This window comes from Echiichthys vipera (genome assembly GCF_963691815.1).
Source record: "Echiichthys vipera genome assembly, chromosome: 4".
Classification (NCBI taxonomy): Eukaryota; Metazoa; Chordata; class Actinopteri; order Perciformes; family Trachinidae; genus Echiichthys; species Echiichthys vipera.
In genome coordinates, this window is record NC_139829.1 from 33,417,070 (window position 1) to 33,432,784 (window position 15,715).

The 15,715-nt window shown below is 42.8% G+C and overlaps 1 protein-coding gene across 1 annotated transcript in view; it reads left to right on the forward strand.

Annotated features, from left to right (window-relative positions):
- zmat4a (zinc finger, matrin-type 4a) overlaps positions 1 to 15,715 on the forward strand; it is a gene marked incomplete at both ends in the record, with an annotated part of 140,319 nt that overhangs the window by 19,442 nt on the left and 105,162 nt on the right. The window contains 1 exon segment of the mRNA XM_083912930.1: positions 11,474 to 11,575. Within this exon segment, the coding sequence (XP_083769056.1) occupies positions 11,474 to 11,575 (102 nt within the window).

A 15,715-nucleotide genomic window follows, 5' to 3' on the forward strand; every position in this document is an offset into this window, starting at 1 on the left:
CCCGGATATCTCTGTTAATAGTTGTTACACAAAAAAAATGTCTCAATGGCTTATTTGATGCGATATTTGCTAAAAAGACCCTGGGATTTTACACGGATGTCAAGTCTGCAAGTCTGACATAGAGTTTCCTTGTGATGTTGTTTTAAGTATAAGATGGTGGAGCATCTCTCTTAGTTTTGACACATAACAGGTTGGCTGCTGCTCCCATTTAGTGTGAGATAAACACTAAAATGAACTAAAAAATGAATGTATGGTTGTTTTATTACAGACTCTGGGCTCTGTTTTTGTGAATCAGCGGTGCACTTGTTGGGGTACAAGTGTGGCAAGACGTGCGCGGTGCAGCTACGGTACAGTTGGGAACAGATTGGGATAAAGTGTTCACGGCTGGTGTCAGTCATGGCCTTTAAAATGCCTCTTCTCCTCCCTTTTCAAAGCACTGTGCTCTGTGCCGCAGCTCTCTGACAGTTTAATGATGGAGGGAACAGCTTGTGTGAAGCTGCCACAACAGCTTCTCACAAGAGGAATCTGAGGTCTCCGCGTGGGAGGTGCTGAATCACCCCAAGTGAATACAGCAGCACTTAAAATTAAATTAACTAAGGAGGAGATACATTTGGTTTTCATATTATCTGGTTCTAGGAGATCAGTGCTCACTGTAGATAAGGTTCAGGGGTATTAGGCACAGCATGGCATGTGTTTTTCTTTGCATGTGTTGGGTTTTTAGCCAAGCTAGCAGTGGCCTGTGTGGCAATATCAGTCGGTCAGTCCATAACTCTGGTCCAGACTGAAATATCTTGACTAACTATTGGATGGACTACCATGAAATATTATACAGCCGTGGTTCCCAGAGGATAAATGCCACAGACTTTTTATTGGGGCCGCCAACAGGATAACTTATTTTGTTTTGAGTAGTTCACCTCGCCCTGTGGATTTTGACGGAAAATCAATCACAAGGTCCAGAAATATTGATGCTCTGCTACGTTCTTATGCAACGTTTCAACAGGTTAGTGTGATATCTTACGAACCGGTGACCGGAAATCGACAACGAGCAACCTTAACCCTCCCGTTGCCCTCAAATGTTACTAACAGCATTTATTCTAGGGGTCAATTTGACCGTAGCAATTTAAACGTCTTGAAAACGATCATAATCAATGTGTGACTCAAGTGAAGTCGGGTACTTTATGTTTTTATTTAACAAAATGAAAAATATCACTGATGTTAAACTGCATGGAGGGATTTCTGTGTGTGTGTTTTAAAGTAAGTCTGTTATTTTAAGTGCTATGTTGTGTTATTTGTAACATCTGGAATGAAAGTAACGTCCGTTATCAAGGACAGCAGCGTGAATTTGACCTCATATAATATTTGAATTGTAAAATAAACAATAATAACAATGATTAAATCATCCAGATGATCAAACTGACCCAAAGGAACACCGATGCGACAAGTACATGTACGATAAGAACAATAAAAATATATATAATCATGACAATTTTAGGTTTTTTATGAGTTATCCCCATAAAATGGGGAAAAGTCAGAAATATAAAGCAAAAAAACAAAAAAAATGACATTATTTAGAGATGTTAAACATTAAATGGGGTCAAATTGACCCTTAGGAGAACAGGAGGGTTAAGTGGACTGCCACGGTTACGTTTGGTGTCAGTTAGTAGGCATTAAAATGACTTGCTTAGGATAAGAACACAGGATGTGTTAGACCATATATGCTGTTGGTTTATAGGAGTTCATAGGAGCTTTATGGTTTTTCACATATGCTAGAACTTCTGGGACATGAACACCATCAGGAGATGAACCCCGCTTGCCTGGGAGAAAGTCCTGTGTTCCTGCGGTCTGAAAACGTGGAACTAACATGAAACAAGTGTGTGAAATACGCACAAATTACTGCGCATTACTTTTCGTAGTTATGCCTGTCTAACCGCCTGTCATATGTCAGTGCTCTGATTAAGGGGAAACTTTGCAGATCTTTATCCGTCACTCATCACTGCAGCACGGGCTACATGCAGATGAACAAAGCCCTCCACGCTTCCAGTCGGGTCACCTTGAAGATTGAATAGTATTTGATTATTTCTCATTAACGATTCAAAGCTCCAACTGTGCAATGTGGAGCTGGTGATCCGAATTCCCTATCTGAACTGTCCTTCGTCAAGGGGGGGTCTACTAGACAGGCCAGTGTGAGTCCAGTAAATCTATGCAGGCCTCCGTCCAGTTTACCAGCTCTACACCATCCCTAATGAATTACAATTGACCTTTTATAGCTGGGCAGTCACTGCTGTGACCTCCCTTTCATCTCTCCTTCCCTCCCACTGTTTTCATCAGCCTCCCAGCCTCTGGCTTCCAACTCCAGCTCGGCGCACAGATGGTAAACAGTGTTGACTAGGTGTGAGAAACAAGCTGGCTTCCTGCTAATTTGATCATCAACACGAGGCACTCTGCATTGCTCCCTCTATGACTCCTCTGTCCCGTGATTCTCCTTCACCAAAGTCACAATACGACTTCTGTAATGAGCTCACGGTGCTGTGTTGAGAGAGCCTGGCTGTAACAATGTTAACAACAACCGCTCTGATCAGATATTGATGATTGGATTGTATAGAGAACCCCCTGTTGGTTTACAGTGTGATGCCTTCCCTTGTCCAATTACGCTGGATGAAAATTAACATCTTTCTCAGTGTGTCATTTAGAAGAGAGTCCGCCTCTTGCAATTACAGGTGTTTGATCCGACAGTAAAATCCATTAGCTTAATGAACGGATCGACACAAGAGCGGGACATGTTCATTTAGTGAGCAGCGGTCGCTCTTTTGGGGAACTTTGCTTCATACTCAGCAGGACTTTTTCCGCTGTTCTTCCTGTGTTGCTGAGTGATAAACACACTCAAGGGTATTTTAACAACACTTTCATGCAGAAGGTTTAAAATCTTGTTTATTACAGTTTTCATCTTGTTTCATAGTTTTTAGCCATCACTCTCAACAAGCTAATCGCTAAGTTGTGAGAATGCAGCAACATTGCTCAAAGGAGTCTTACACAGCAAGGGACACAAGCTGTTCCCAAAGTTTTGAAACAAGTCCACAAACTTGTGTGGAGAAAAACTTAATCTCATGAAGAGAAAACTAAGGCAAACAGTCAAACCTAAGCTGTCTCCTGTAAACGTACATCACAGAAAAGCACAGGAGTCACCATTGGAGAAAACTAGCCTCGTCAGACCATCCTGATCTCGCGACCTCCATTGTTTTTTTCGTGCAAATCAGTCTGATAAAGAAGTTATGGAGAAGTTTGTCAAGCAACCGTTTATTTTCAGGCGGGTTTAAGTGTGACGAAACGAGAAGCGACTGTTGAGTGTGAACAACATGGCGGCTTCCGCAGATGAAATGATGAGATGAGCAGCTATCGAACAAGCCGCTGACTAACGCTTTTTTCTCTTGGATCCTTCTGTTGAATATGGACCGGGCTCCTGAAAATGCGCCTTTTATCCGTAAATTCACGTTACACAAATGGTAAATATCCTTTGCTGACATGTTGATTATTTTTTGAGCTTTGCCCCGACACTGTTAGCACGTGATACGCTTTGCCGGTCTTATTGGTTGATTTGGCCCGTCCATCCATCTAGTCAGGTTAGGAGAAACCTAGCAAACCATGCTGAACGAATAATCATGACACCTAACCATGTGAGAAGTTATGTGTGGATGCATTGTGGATTCAACACCAAAGACTAGGGTGGTCAAAAAATCGGTACTCGGGAGAATAATACTACTATTTAATCGGATACGAAAAATTTGTATAGTAGTATTAAAGGAGGAGCTAAGCTAAGCTAATGTCATCGGTCATGTCTGTCTAACGTTAAGAGACGTTAATTTACAGGATGACACAGGTTTAAGGCCTTCATTTTTGCAATTTTCTCCCTGTGGTATCGAAATTGGTATTGAGTATTTTCCCGGGTATCAGTATCGACTATGAAATTCTAGTATCGTGACAATGCTACCAGAGGTGGAAAGATCTTGTATGAATGAAAGGCTCTTTGGTGACTTTGTAAAACACAGGTGTGTTACGGCCCAAACACATGGGGCATGGACGCGGTACAACACGTCTGCAATGGCGTGCCCTCAGCAGAATGCATTCACTGTGATCAACTGGAGATTCTACACGGACAACCAGAAGCAGCTAGCCACAGCTCACCTCTAATTTTACTCGGCTGGCGTAGCTGCGGTGTAGCAGGCAAAAAACCTGCTCCGCCACGCATCCGTGACGCATCCGTGACGCATCCGTGACGCATCCGTGACGCATCCGTGCTCCATTGGCTATTACAATAATGGTACGGGTCCACAGCGGCGTTTTTGGACATAAGGAGTCACCCCGCTTCCCAGTATTTGACGCTTGATAAGCTTGCAACACGCAGTTGTCAATTTTTGTTAAATGGCCAACGGCAAAGTAAAGACGGCTGCATCTGATTGGACGAACATGGTGTCTCCTTTGGAATCATGTTATATTAACATTTTAAACAATAAATAAACTAGGGTAATTACTGAATCTGTATTAATATTAGAACAACAGTGTTTTGTTTAAAAGATTTTCAGGAGTTTTGAGAGGTGCCGAGTGGCGCCGGATGCACCTGATGTGTATACAGTAGCTTGGACCTTCATTTTATGCAAATGAGGAGCGGCCAGCTCAATGCCATGTCTCTTGAACCTCGCCACGGCTCGACCACAATGCATTGCACAGCTGTTTACATCAGCAATGAACGGGAAGTGTGGAAGCGACAGCCCTTGTGGACATGTACCTTTAGTCCAGCGTGTTACTCGGGTGAGGACGAGCACTGGGAGCTAACAACGTGAATACTGCAGTTTATTTTAGGATAGACGACGTTATTCGTTTATTGGAACAAGTCAAGTTCAATTAGTTTGAACTCGCTATTGATTTGGCAAACAGGTGATGGCCAAAACCATACAAATAATTAATACGCCACAGTAATCCTTCCAGAGCTGTGCACTCTGTTGATTACTGACTTTACATGCAGGCAAAGTTGTCAGAGGTGACGTCTTGACAGGAGATACGACTGAATACTCATTCTCCAGAGTCATGACCCATTATAGAGACATACTAGGAAAATAAACAAACATTTACTTTCAGTTTATTTCACATTGCAGAATCAGGAAAATGGGTTTCAAACTGAGGTGAAAATGCAAAGTTACCAGTGAAAAAAAGAAATGAACCTTCCCTCTAGCTGTGAAAAAAGAAATAAAACCCCAGACGAGGGTTGTTTTCTTTCTCAGGCTGCTGATGCATGTCCTGGTGGCGGTGCCGCTGATGTTGCCGCTGATGCCTCTGTTTCCTAACAGAATTTAGGGTGATTAATCATTCATTTCCAGCATCTGCGCACCCTCGCTAAAACAGGCAGTAGGCATAACTCGGGCACAAGCTGTTAGAGCTCTCAAAGCCGCTCATTTATGTTGTTTGTGCAGTAAAATCTGACCAGGAAATGATGCAGCTCTCGGCTGATTACGAGATTGGAGAGGAGGAGAGCGGCGCCACTGATTTATTTATATTTCTCTTCTTTCCTTGCCTTTTGTCTGCAGACACGTTGCCCCCTGACATGTTAACCTTTCCAGTCAGTCTGGCCTTGCCCTCGAGGCTGCACCAGAGAGCAGAGGGGCAGTAGCTCAGAGCACAGTACATCCTGCTATAGCTCAATGCCGAGGTCATGCCATGTCCTTGAAAGATGAGGCTAAATACTAAAGATAAAAAAGAAAGTCTGCAACTTGAAGGTCATCTTTTAGGTAATAGCAGTACAGGAAGGCCAAAGATATGTTTGAGGTGATTTAGGAACAATGCCATTACATATTTAACATATCACCACACACAAAAAACTAATTTAAAGCAGGAATACCTCATGATTTGGCGCTCGGAGCTTGATGCGACATATTTCCTATTGCCGTCCATGGCCTGCACTAGATTACTGACGTCTATTTTGCCATGTAAGTCAATGAGAAAAAGTCTTTTAGGGCTCAACATCATCATATGATGGACCTTAAAGTTGTAAATCCAACGTTTGGCCACTTTGTCAAATTGGCTTCAAAGCCTATCTTGTACTTCATTGGGGACTGGTTGATACATAATGGTCGGTGGGGAAGAGATACATTTAAGCTGTCCTTTAATCTCAAGTTTTAAAATTTGTCCTGTAGAAAAAGACCCACATCGTACAGAAAGGCCAAAGATATGTTTGAGGTGATTTAGGAACAGTGTCATTACATATTTAACATATCACCACACACACAAAACTAATTGAAAGCAGTAATACCTCATGATTTGGCCGCATGGGGGCAACAAACTATGAACACAATAAGGATGTATTAGTCATGAAGAAGGTGTCTAAGGCTCTTCACCTACTGCTCCACCATGTTCACCAGCTCACAAACTTTGTCTGACTGCTGTTTGAGGCTTGGCAGGTAGTGTGCAGTGTGTATATCAAAGAAGTCTGGGCTTAAATCTGCCGCCTGCTGCTCACAACAGGGTTGATGAAAATAGTATGAAGCAAACCAAAACGTAAAGTTGCATGACTTAAAACCAAAATAATGAGCTCAAAGACGCTAAAACATCCCATAAAACTAAAGGGGAACTGCATCACTGTGCAGTTATATGTGGATTTGTTACTACGATAATTTCATAACCACAACTAACATAATTATTTTACCCATTCTTAATATATCAAACTATTGAACAGTAAAGCTTTAATGTGCATTTTACAGACTTGCCCACAGCACATACTTCATTTAAAGGAGTACTACGCGGCAGCAGAGCCTTGAATCTCCTGACATTTAATCCTCTGGTGTGAACCAAGCTCCAAAAATGGTGTATCTTACACGATCTGTAATGCAACTTTAAGTAGATCATCCCCTCTTGGTATAATGTTGCTACCTGACCAGAAAGTGACTGACATAGTGTTGGGTTTTGAGTCGGTTCAGAGACATTTTGTTGCATACAGCTTTAGGCTGTAGTTGGTTTAAGGTTTGGTTATTTTCAAATGCAATAACATGATGTATAAAGAGCAGTTTTGAGGGCTTCATTGCTTCGTTACAGCTTGTCTCCACATATCACACACGGAGCTTGGAGCTTGATGCGACATATTTCCTTTTGCCGTCCATGGCCTAGGTAGATTACTGACGTCCCTTTTGCCATGTAAGTCAATGAGAAAAAGTCTTTTAGGGCTCAACATCATCATATGACGGACCTTAAAGTTGTGATTCCACCGTTTGGCCACTATGTCAAATTGGCTTCAAAGCCTCCCTGCACTTCTTTGGGGCCTGGTTGATACATAATGGCCGGTGGGGAAGAGACATAGAAATACATTTTAGCTGTTTTTTAATCCCAAGTTTTAAAATTTGTCCTGTAATAAAAGACCAACATCGTTCATGGTGACAGCAGTTACCATCTTCTTTTAATAAAATATTAACTTCTGCAGACTACAAGCAAATGTCAACAACAGTTCTTCAATAGCCAATCAAATTGCAGACGGGGAAAAGGGAATCAGTCCCACTTGGGCCTCAAAGTTATAGCACACGCCGTAACCCTTAAAGCTACTCTATAAATACCTCTTGAACTTTCTAATTCCTTCATTGTACTAATTTTTCCTTTCCTTGGATACTTTACTGTAATATATTTCTTATGTATAATGTTTACAGGACCTGTAGCTCATCTCATCTCATCTCATCTTCATCCGCTTATCTGGGGTCGGGTCGCGGGGGCAGCAGCTTTAGCAGGGGACCCCAAACTACCCTTTCCCGGGCCACATTAACCAGCTCTAACTGGGGGATCCTGAGGCGTTCCCAGGCCAGTGTGGAGATCTAATCTCTCCACCTGGTCCTGGGTCTTCCCCGAGGCCTCCTCCCAGCTGGACGTGCCTGGAACACCTCCCTAGGGAGGCGCCCAGGAGGACCTGTAGCTCCCAACATGGAAATGTCTCCAACCCACAGTACATTTGAACGCATCATTTATGTGAAACGGAACAAAACACAACTATATTTTGCATTATCTCTAAAAGTTATGTACTACAGGTCATTTTGTATTCATTCGAAGTGATGAATATGCAAACAAGTTGGAGAGCCTGTTTTTACACCCATATGACCGCAGTTCTCATCCGTCCCGCTGCTTCTAATGAAGGCGCGCCCGTGTAAATGAGGATGAGTTGAGCCTGACTGCTTCCAAATATGAAATGCGAGCCCCTAATGGAAGCCCCGGCTGAATTAGTAATAGAAAGCAGAGATGGCTCAGCTGCGTCTGTGGAAAATAAAATAAAATTGTGTCTCTCTCGATCCCCTTTTCCCCAACACACAACAAATTGAGTCATATATTTGAATAATCTTCAAGGAAAAACTTTCCGCGCCATTGGTCGTCGTTATATATTCATCATCCTAAAATATAATTTTGTCTTCACGGCATCAAGTTTTAGTGGGATGTTTGATATGAAATGTGTTTTTCTGACTCATTGCTTGCTGCTCAGCATCTGTCACTAACTCAGATGCTTTAGGTAATGAAATATTGATCAACGGCTATGACAGTATGAAATGAGATGATTGTTGACTTGCTCTATTACATCTTGGTTGGTTTGTCTTAGCTCTCTACGGACCTACGACGCAAGGCTACATGACCGTGACAACAAAAAGCAGATGGCTGTTTGGTATAGATAGTAAATCTTTTAGAAGTAACTATGATTCCTTTTCAGTATTACTTGGTTATTGAATGAGGCCCAGTGTCGTTCAGGCTTGCAGTTTCGAGGGAGACTTCTAAGGGAGGCCAAAGCTTAAAAATATTAGGTAAACGTATGATAAAGAAGGCAAAACCCTCAGATTTAAGTCCTCAAAGCAGTTTCAGTCCAAAGCAACTGGACTTGGTTATTTGTCTAGGAAGACGTTTCACCTCTCATCCAAGAGGCTTCATCAGTTCATGTACGCATCTGACCAGGCTGGGACTGGACCAGGACGGACCAGGACCAGGCTGGGACTGGACCAGGACCAGGACCAGGCTGGGACTGGACCAACTACCTGGTGTGAGATCCAGGTATTTAAACCTCTCACAAGGCCGATGATGTCACTGAAACCCTTTGTGCTCCAGGTGCCAACGACCGTCGTTAGAGTGGCAGTCGTTGGTGGGAAGTAGGTCTGGACTTGGTTAGTGCTCTATTGAGTCTGAACGACCGTAGTTGGAGTCACAGGAGGACGTTTGTGAACAGTTGTTCGTTGAGGTTAGATTGTTGGATCTCCTGGGAAGGGATGAAAGGGCAGCGTTGTAAATTGGAGATAAGTGGTGTCTCTCAATGACGGTCGTTGGCACTTGGAGCACAAAGGGTTTCAGTGACATGGCCTTGTGAGAGGTTAAATACCTGGATCTCCACACCAGTTAGTTGGACCAGTCCCAGCCTGGTCAGATGTGTACATGAACTGAGAGGTGAAACGTCTTCCTAGACAAATAACCAAGTCCAGTTGCTTTTGACTGAAATTGCTTTGAGGATAACAATATCCTGGACAAACGAGAACATTCACAGGCTCAGATTTAAGACCATCCTGAACACAGTTTTCAACAGTTTAATCTACTCTTGACACCAATCCGTGACATATATCCTTATCTTCTCCCGGCACACTACTGCAGTGTTTACATTTTACATACACTCATGTAGCTACATGCTAATGCCATAGAAAGCTGTAATCTTGGTTTGCTGATGTTGTTAATTTCTCGAATACATGCCTTTTCTGGAGATTTTTGATGGCAGAAAGTGCTGCTATACTATGTTACAGTCAACTGCAATCTACATGTAGCTCCATGCTAATGCTAGGGGAAACTGTTATCTTGTTGGCTGATGAAGAAGTCTGTTTGTAGAGAAGTCAATAGGAGAATTCATCCACTTCACTCCCTTGATTTATTACCTCAGTAATCATTTTTAATGAGCTTACGGTACCAATCGTTGGTTTCATGTCTTCTTCAATACAACATGATGTACATTTTCAAATTATGGTCCCATTTAGAGTAAAATAGACTATAACGCATGGGATGTTTGAGGGCGAAGCTACCTTGTGATTGACAGGTCAGTGGGCTAGCGACAGGATAGAGACTTAATGATACATAACCACGGCACTGTATGCATTAAAATAGCCATGAACTTGTTTTTGGATGTTGCCTTTGCTATAGTCTGGACTTTGACCCTTTCACAGTGTGTTTTCTTTTAAGTGAAGTTTATTGTAACTTTGTGATCAGTTTAAAATATCTTGTTCAACGTTCAGTTGCACTTTGCTAACAAAGCTAATGTCAGCTAGCTATCCCTAGCATTAGATGGTAACTTAATGGCAATTTTCAACTGGCTTTGTGTCACTGCAGGGAATGGCGCCAGCTACAGGAGCTCCCAGCTCACCTGCCCGCAATAGTCCACCAGATGTCTTTCATCAGCCGGTTGAAAAACAAGCAGTTACCCTTTGCTAGCTTAGCACTGTCATATGATGGCAGATATAAACAGCCTGAAGCTGCGTAGTTCTCCTCCCCAGCTCCACCCTCTTTTCCAGATATGGTAACATCCAGTTTAAAAAAAAACATAATGGCAACAGCCAAAAGCCAAACACTGGGTGACCTCACGGTAGCTACGTCCATCTCTCACAGTCTATGGTTTCAGAGAGAGGGTGAATACCAGCACCCCAGGAAGTGCGCAGGGCTTTGAAGCCAATTTGACATAGTGGCGAAACGGTGGAAAAGGCAAATACAGGGTCTGTCACGTGATGCCGTCCAAACCAAAAAGACATTTCCCATTGAACGAGACGTCTAATCTGTGGATATTTTCTTTGTGTGTCACAAACCCACAAAATAACTAATTTTACTATCAAGCCATTTGGTCCGACAACATTTGAAAAGTCTTGAAAAGAGCCTCATGGTTAAATCATTTGATCAGCATTCAGGTTAGCCGGAGCACTACCGGCTAGGCTGGCGTAAGTCTCTAGTGCACCTGCTCTATGGGCCACACAAAGCAGAAGCGGAAGTAATGGCGATCATCCGGTATTTATATGTGCAGCAATTAAACTGTTAAGGCATCATGTGCCACTGAGCAACTTTCAAAGGAATGAACAGGGCTCCGCCTCGAATGCTGTAACCAGTTCTCTATATACATCCATGGTGAATACAGGTGCAGCAGCCAGTGGCAGTACGAGAAGGACAAAGTGTTTTTGACCATTAAAGCATGTAAACATATTCTAGAAGAAACACAAAATGAGCATAATACAGTATGTGACCTTAATATCAGCAGATTTGACCTATTTTTTTGGGTAGGGATTCAACACAGTACCTAAACATCCAGCTTCTGAAACATGCTGTAATTAATTAATTTAAATGTCAGGCCTTTTCTATTTTTAACTGGTTGGCATTGTGTGTTCAGATCATTGCCAAAAAGTGCACAGATGTCAGCAGGCCTAACCGTGTCTATATTTGTCTCCTTCTCCAGATGAAGTCAACAGAGGTGGACCAAGGGCTTTTCACAGACAGCTACTGCAAAGTGTGCAGCGCTCAGCTCATCTCCGAATCCCAGAGGGTTGCCCATTATGAGGTGAAGACGCCCCCTCACATTATCTAACATGACTCTGATACACTACACTCTCTTGTAATGAATGAAAGGCATAGGGTCAGGCTGTTTTGGATGTCCCCCAAGAGACACTTGGCTGATCCATACACCTGAGCCCCTGCAGCTGACCTACTGTCACACCACACACCTGAGTTTACCCAGCTCTTTCTGCATCAGACCTCAGCAGAGAGCTACAACAGAAATAAATATATGGCGTGAATAGAAATAGAAATAATTGCAGTGAAAATTTCACACGTTTAAAGTGGCTCTTGAACAGCAATTAATCATTGTCATATTGTATTTACTATGAGTTATACTCATTGCCGTGCAGTCACACTGGGAGCGATGAAGGAGATTAAATCGGTCGGAGCACGAGTAGCGCTTCACTTACTCACATTTGTCACATTTTCGCTTCATCTCTTCAATCGCAGGTAGCATAAACACTGCTGTTGTGCTAAATGGGAAGTTATGCTAGTGCTAACCAGGAATCTGAATGCTTTTTAAAGAACGTAAATGAGCTCTCAGAGGAAGTGTGTTGCTCTTAAATGAGCCGTTGTGTTGTAGTGAGATCAGGTCGTCAGTGATTTAACCTCTGAAGCCGTACAGGTGCTGCCCGGTCTCCGGTTGATCGGACCGGGATACGCTTCACTCTGCATTGACGGCTTTCTTCTTCTTCTTCTGGATTTCTGGCAGAATATATGCCTAAAGGCACGTCGCTGCCGTCCACAGCTCATATGTCCATTATATTTTATCCATAGGAACAGTCTGGTTTCCCCCAAGAACTGCAACAATGGTGGCTTTGGTGAGCCCGTTCATGTATCATGGAGAACCAGATGGCGCTTACTGCAATCTCAACTCTGATTGGCTGTCGCGGTACAGTGTCACGCGATGCTGCTTGAAAAGTTCAAATTTGTCAACTTCAAGCGACACACGTGATGAGGCGATGGACGCGATCAACGCTTCACCGCGTCGCTCATATCGCTCAAATCGTTGCGTGTCATTGCGTCGTTTACGCTGACTTTGAATGGCAGCTTGGCGCTTTCGTCTCCATCACTTTTGGTGTGAATGCCTGGTTAAAGTAATCATACAAAGCCATTTACATTGTGTGTTACCATGCTGTCATATCTCTGTTGTACATTATAAATTAAGGAAGTGTGAAAACGTACAGGCTACAAACATGACAGCTAATCCAGCAGTGTGCATCCAAAAAAAACAACGTTATCAGTTATATTTACACAAGAATCCCAGTAATGCGCTGTAATGGTGGTGGACTTATTTCCTTTCTCACCAGGAGTTAGACGGGTTAATGTCAAGCTTGTCTCTGAATAGTCAGTTGACAGCCTGGTCCAGCATTACTTAGCTTGGCTATAGGGCTACAGTTAGGAAGTGTATAAATCTATGTTCCTAGGATCCTACGCCCCAGCTCAATAGCTCCTTAATATGACTCATTAAGGAGACCTTTTGAAGGGTTTTATGTTCTTAGCAATGTATGAGTCAATATGTGGGGGCAGGAGAGTTTACTTGACTGTAGACATTGATATCTCTACAGTGGTTGAACATTTTTTTACTATTTAAACTGCATTTGACATCGCCATGTCCCTTTGTTCTTTGAACAGTGAATCGATCCCTTATCAAGAGATATAGGAGCCTAAGATAATCCGTACAGGGGAGTTGTTGGAAGAAGGCTAAACCTTACTGAAAGAGAAGAAATTTGTCCAGGTCATAGAGACAAATAACCAAGTCCAGTTGCTTTTGACTTAAATTTTTTGGGGTATATGTTTAGTCTTGTTAGCTGCTAGCTAGCTAACTTGTAATTCTACATTCAGGATTTACCTGTTAAGTCAGGGCTGGAGGGTGTGTGAACCCTACAGCCTCACTGGACAGGAAGGACAGGACTTCTGGAGAGTTGTTTTTAGTTGTAGAGGCTAAGCTAGCTAACTCCAATCTACAAGTAGGCTGGCTTCTTCATGTGGTGAATAAATACAATGCATGTGTGGAGGTGGTTTTAAGTCATCTCTTTGTCGTCATTGTCAGACTGAGTTTTATTATCTATGAGTCTCAACACAGTGCTGAGTGGAGCTAATATTATTATAACAGGATATTTACCCTCAGGATGTACCTGCTCATTGGTCCTTCTATTGGAATATGGACCGGGCACCTGAAATTTTGCCTTTATTCGTAAATTGGCGTGACACAAATGACAAATATCGTTTACCAAAATGTTGTTTACTTTCTGAGCTTTGCCTCCACGCTGTACGTCATACGCTTCGTGATCTGATTGGTGGATTCGGCCCGTATGTTGGTGATCGATAGTGTATCCAATCAGCAACCAGTATTTCCTCCCCTTCCCAAAATATCTCCAAACGAGAGTTCCCAGATGGATATGCTGAGAAAATGATAATCATGCAAATCAGTCCATCTGGTGGAGTCGCAGAGGATGCTCGGAAAACAAAAACACAGTGACACTATCGCAAAAAGGTGAAACATAATCAACTTTTGGAAAAACTCAACCTGACTGCAGTGGACAGACACGTAACCTACTGGTGATCAAAACACAGAGCTGTGGGGAACACAATGAGCCATTTACGTGACACTGCCACACCATGGCGCAACCCTGCCTTAATCACTGCAATGCTTGATTTGGTGTGAACGCAGCCTAAAGCAGCCAGTTGATTTCCTTTCTCCTGCCTGAGTATTCTCATGAAAGTGGATCTTTCTTTCTCTACGGACGCTGCCTCTCACTCAGTGTCGCATTGACTTACAAGATTGGTGAGTCTGACTGCATTCCCACTGCTGTTGGACGTCTGCAGTAACAGGAGTTGAAAGGACTCATATGAATGGTCCACTCTTCAGTATAAGCAAAGGTTGCGGCTGCTTATTTTTGCCTTTTGAGAAAATTATTGGAGACCTTGAGTCGGTTTAGCATTTTTATTGATTTGTATGGTTGTCTTTAATGAAGAGCAGGTCGCTGCTAAGGTGAAATCTCATCAAAGAGAAATAAAGTTTTATTGATTCCAGTTGACAGTGTCACTTTGTTCAAAGTTTCGTATTACTATTTTGGAGTCAACTTTTCTTCTGCGGCTCTTAACAAGCCAGACTTTGTATCCGGCGGAGCGCTGTGCTCACCGTGGAGCTGTGAAGTGCTATTTAAAGAAGTCCTAACTGTCCACGGGTAACAGGAGAACTGCTTTGTTCTTTGGGACGTCGCGGGAGACGGGAAGTGACTGCACCAATCCAAATCAAATATTCATTTTGTTATTGTGTTGTGAATACTGAATACAGCACTTGGCCCTTTGCCTCCTGGAGATGGGGCATATTTGGATTCTCTTTTAGAGAGGGTCTAATGCGTCGTGACATGTTTGGGTCATAGTGACGACGGAAGGATGTGCAAACTTTCCTTCCCTTCAAATAGGAGGAAACCGTTTTACACTAGATAGACACGTGGGTTCATCTTTAATTATTATTATAATGAATCCTTATGTGCTGCACTTGAAGTCTCTTTAGAGCAGTAACAACAAAATGTTACTGCACTGTTTTATTTTTTAGTGATTAGTGACTGGCTGGGTTGAATGATACAGTGGTTAGTCCAGGGATTCAGCACAGCACCAGAACGTCTCCCATCAAATATAAAAATCAGAAATAAATATAGAGTAATCGCTAGAGTAGTGATAGCCACCTTGGCCAAATGAAAGAAAAGATTCATAAGAGACTCTACGGAAAGTAAAGGCTTCAGTATTACAGTGCCTGCAAACCACCCAACCCACTATACGTAGCGATTGGCCAGGTGTGGTGAGGTATTACCACCATTTTAACCAGCCAAATGTGTATGAAGAAGTGTTGGAATTTGCCGAGTAGACACTCTGTCACTCCCCTCCATGAAGCACTGAGCTCAGCACATCAGGGAGTTGGGAGAACTGATAATAATTTCGTCCCTGGTGGAAGCGAGCGTCAAAGCCCATAGGTGGATTCGATGGTGGAAATGGGGCTTCTGTATGAAAAACAGCAGCAGTAGCAGCGGATGTCAGCAAAGTTTTAAGGTAAGATGTGGCAGCAACAGTGTGAGCAGAGCACTGGCAGTCTATGCATGATTGAGAGGAAGCGTTAGATATATGTTGCAGTGTGAAG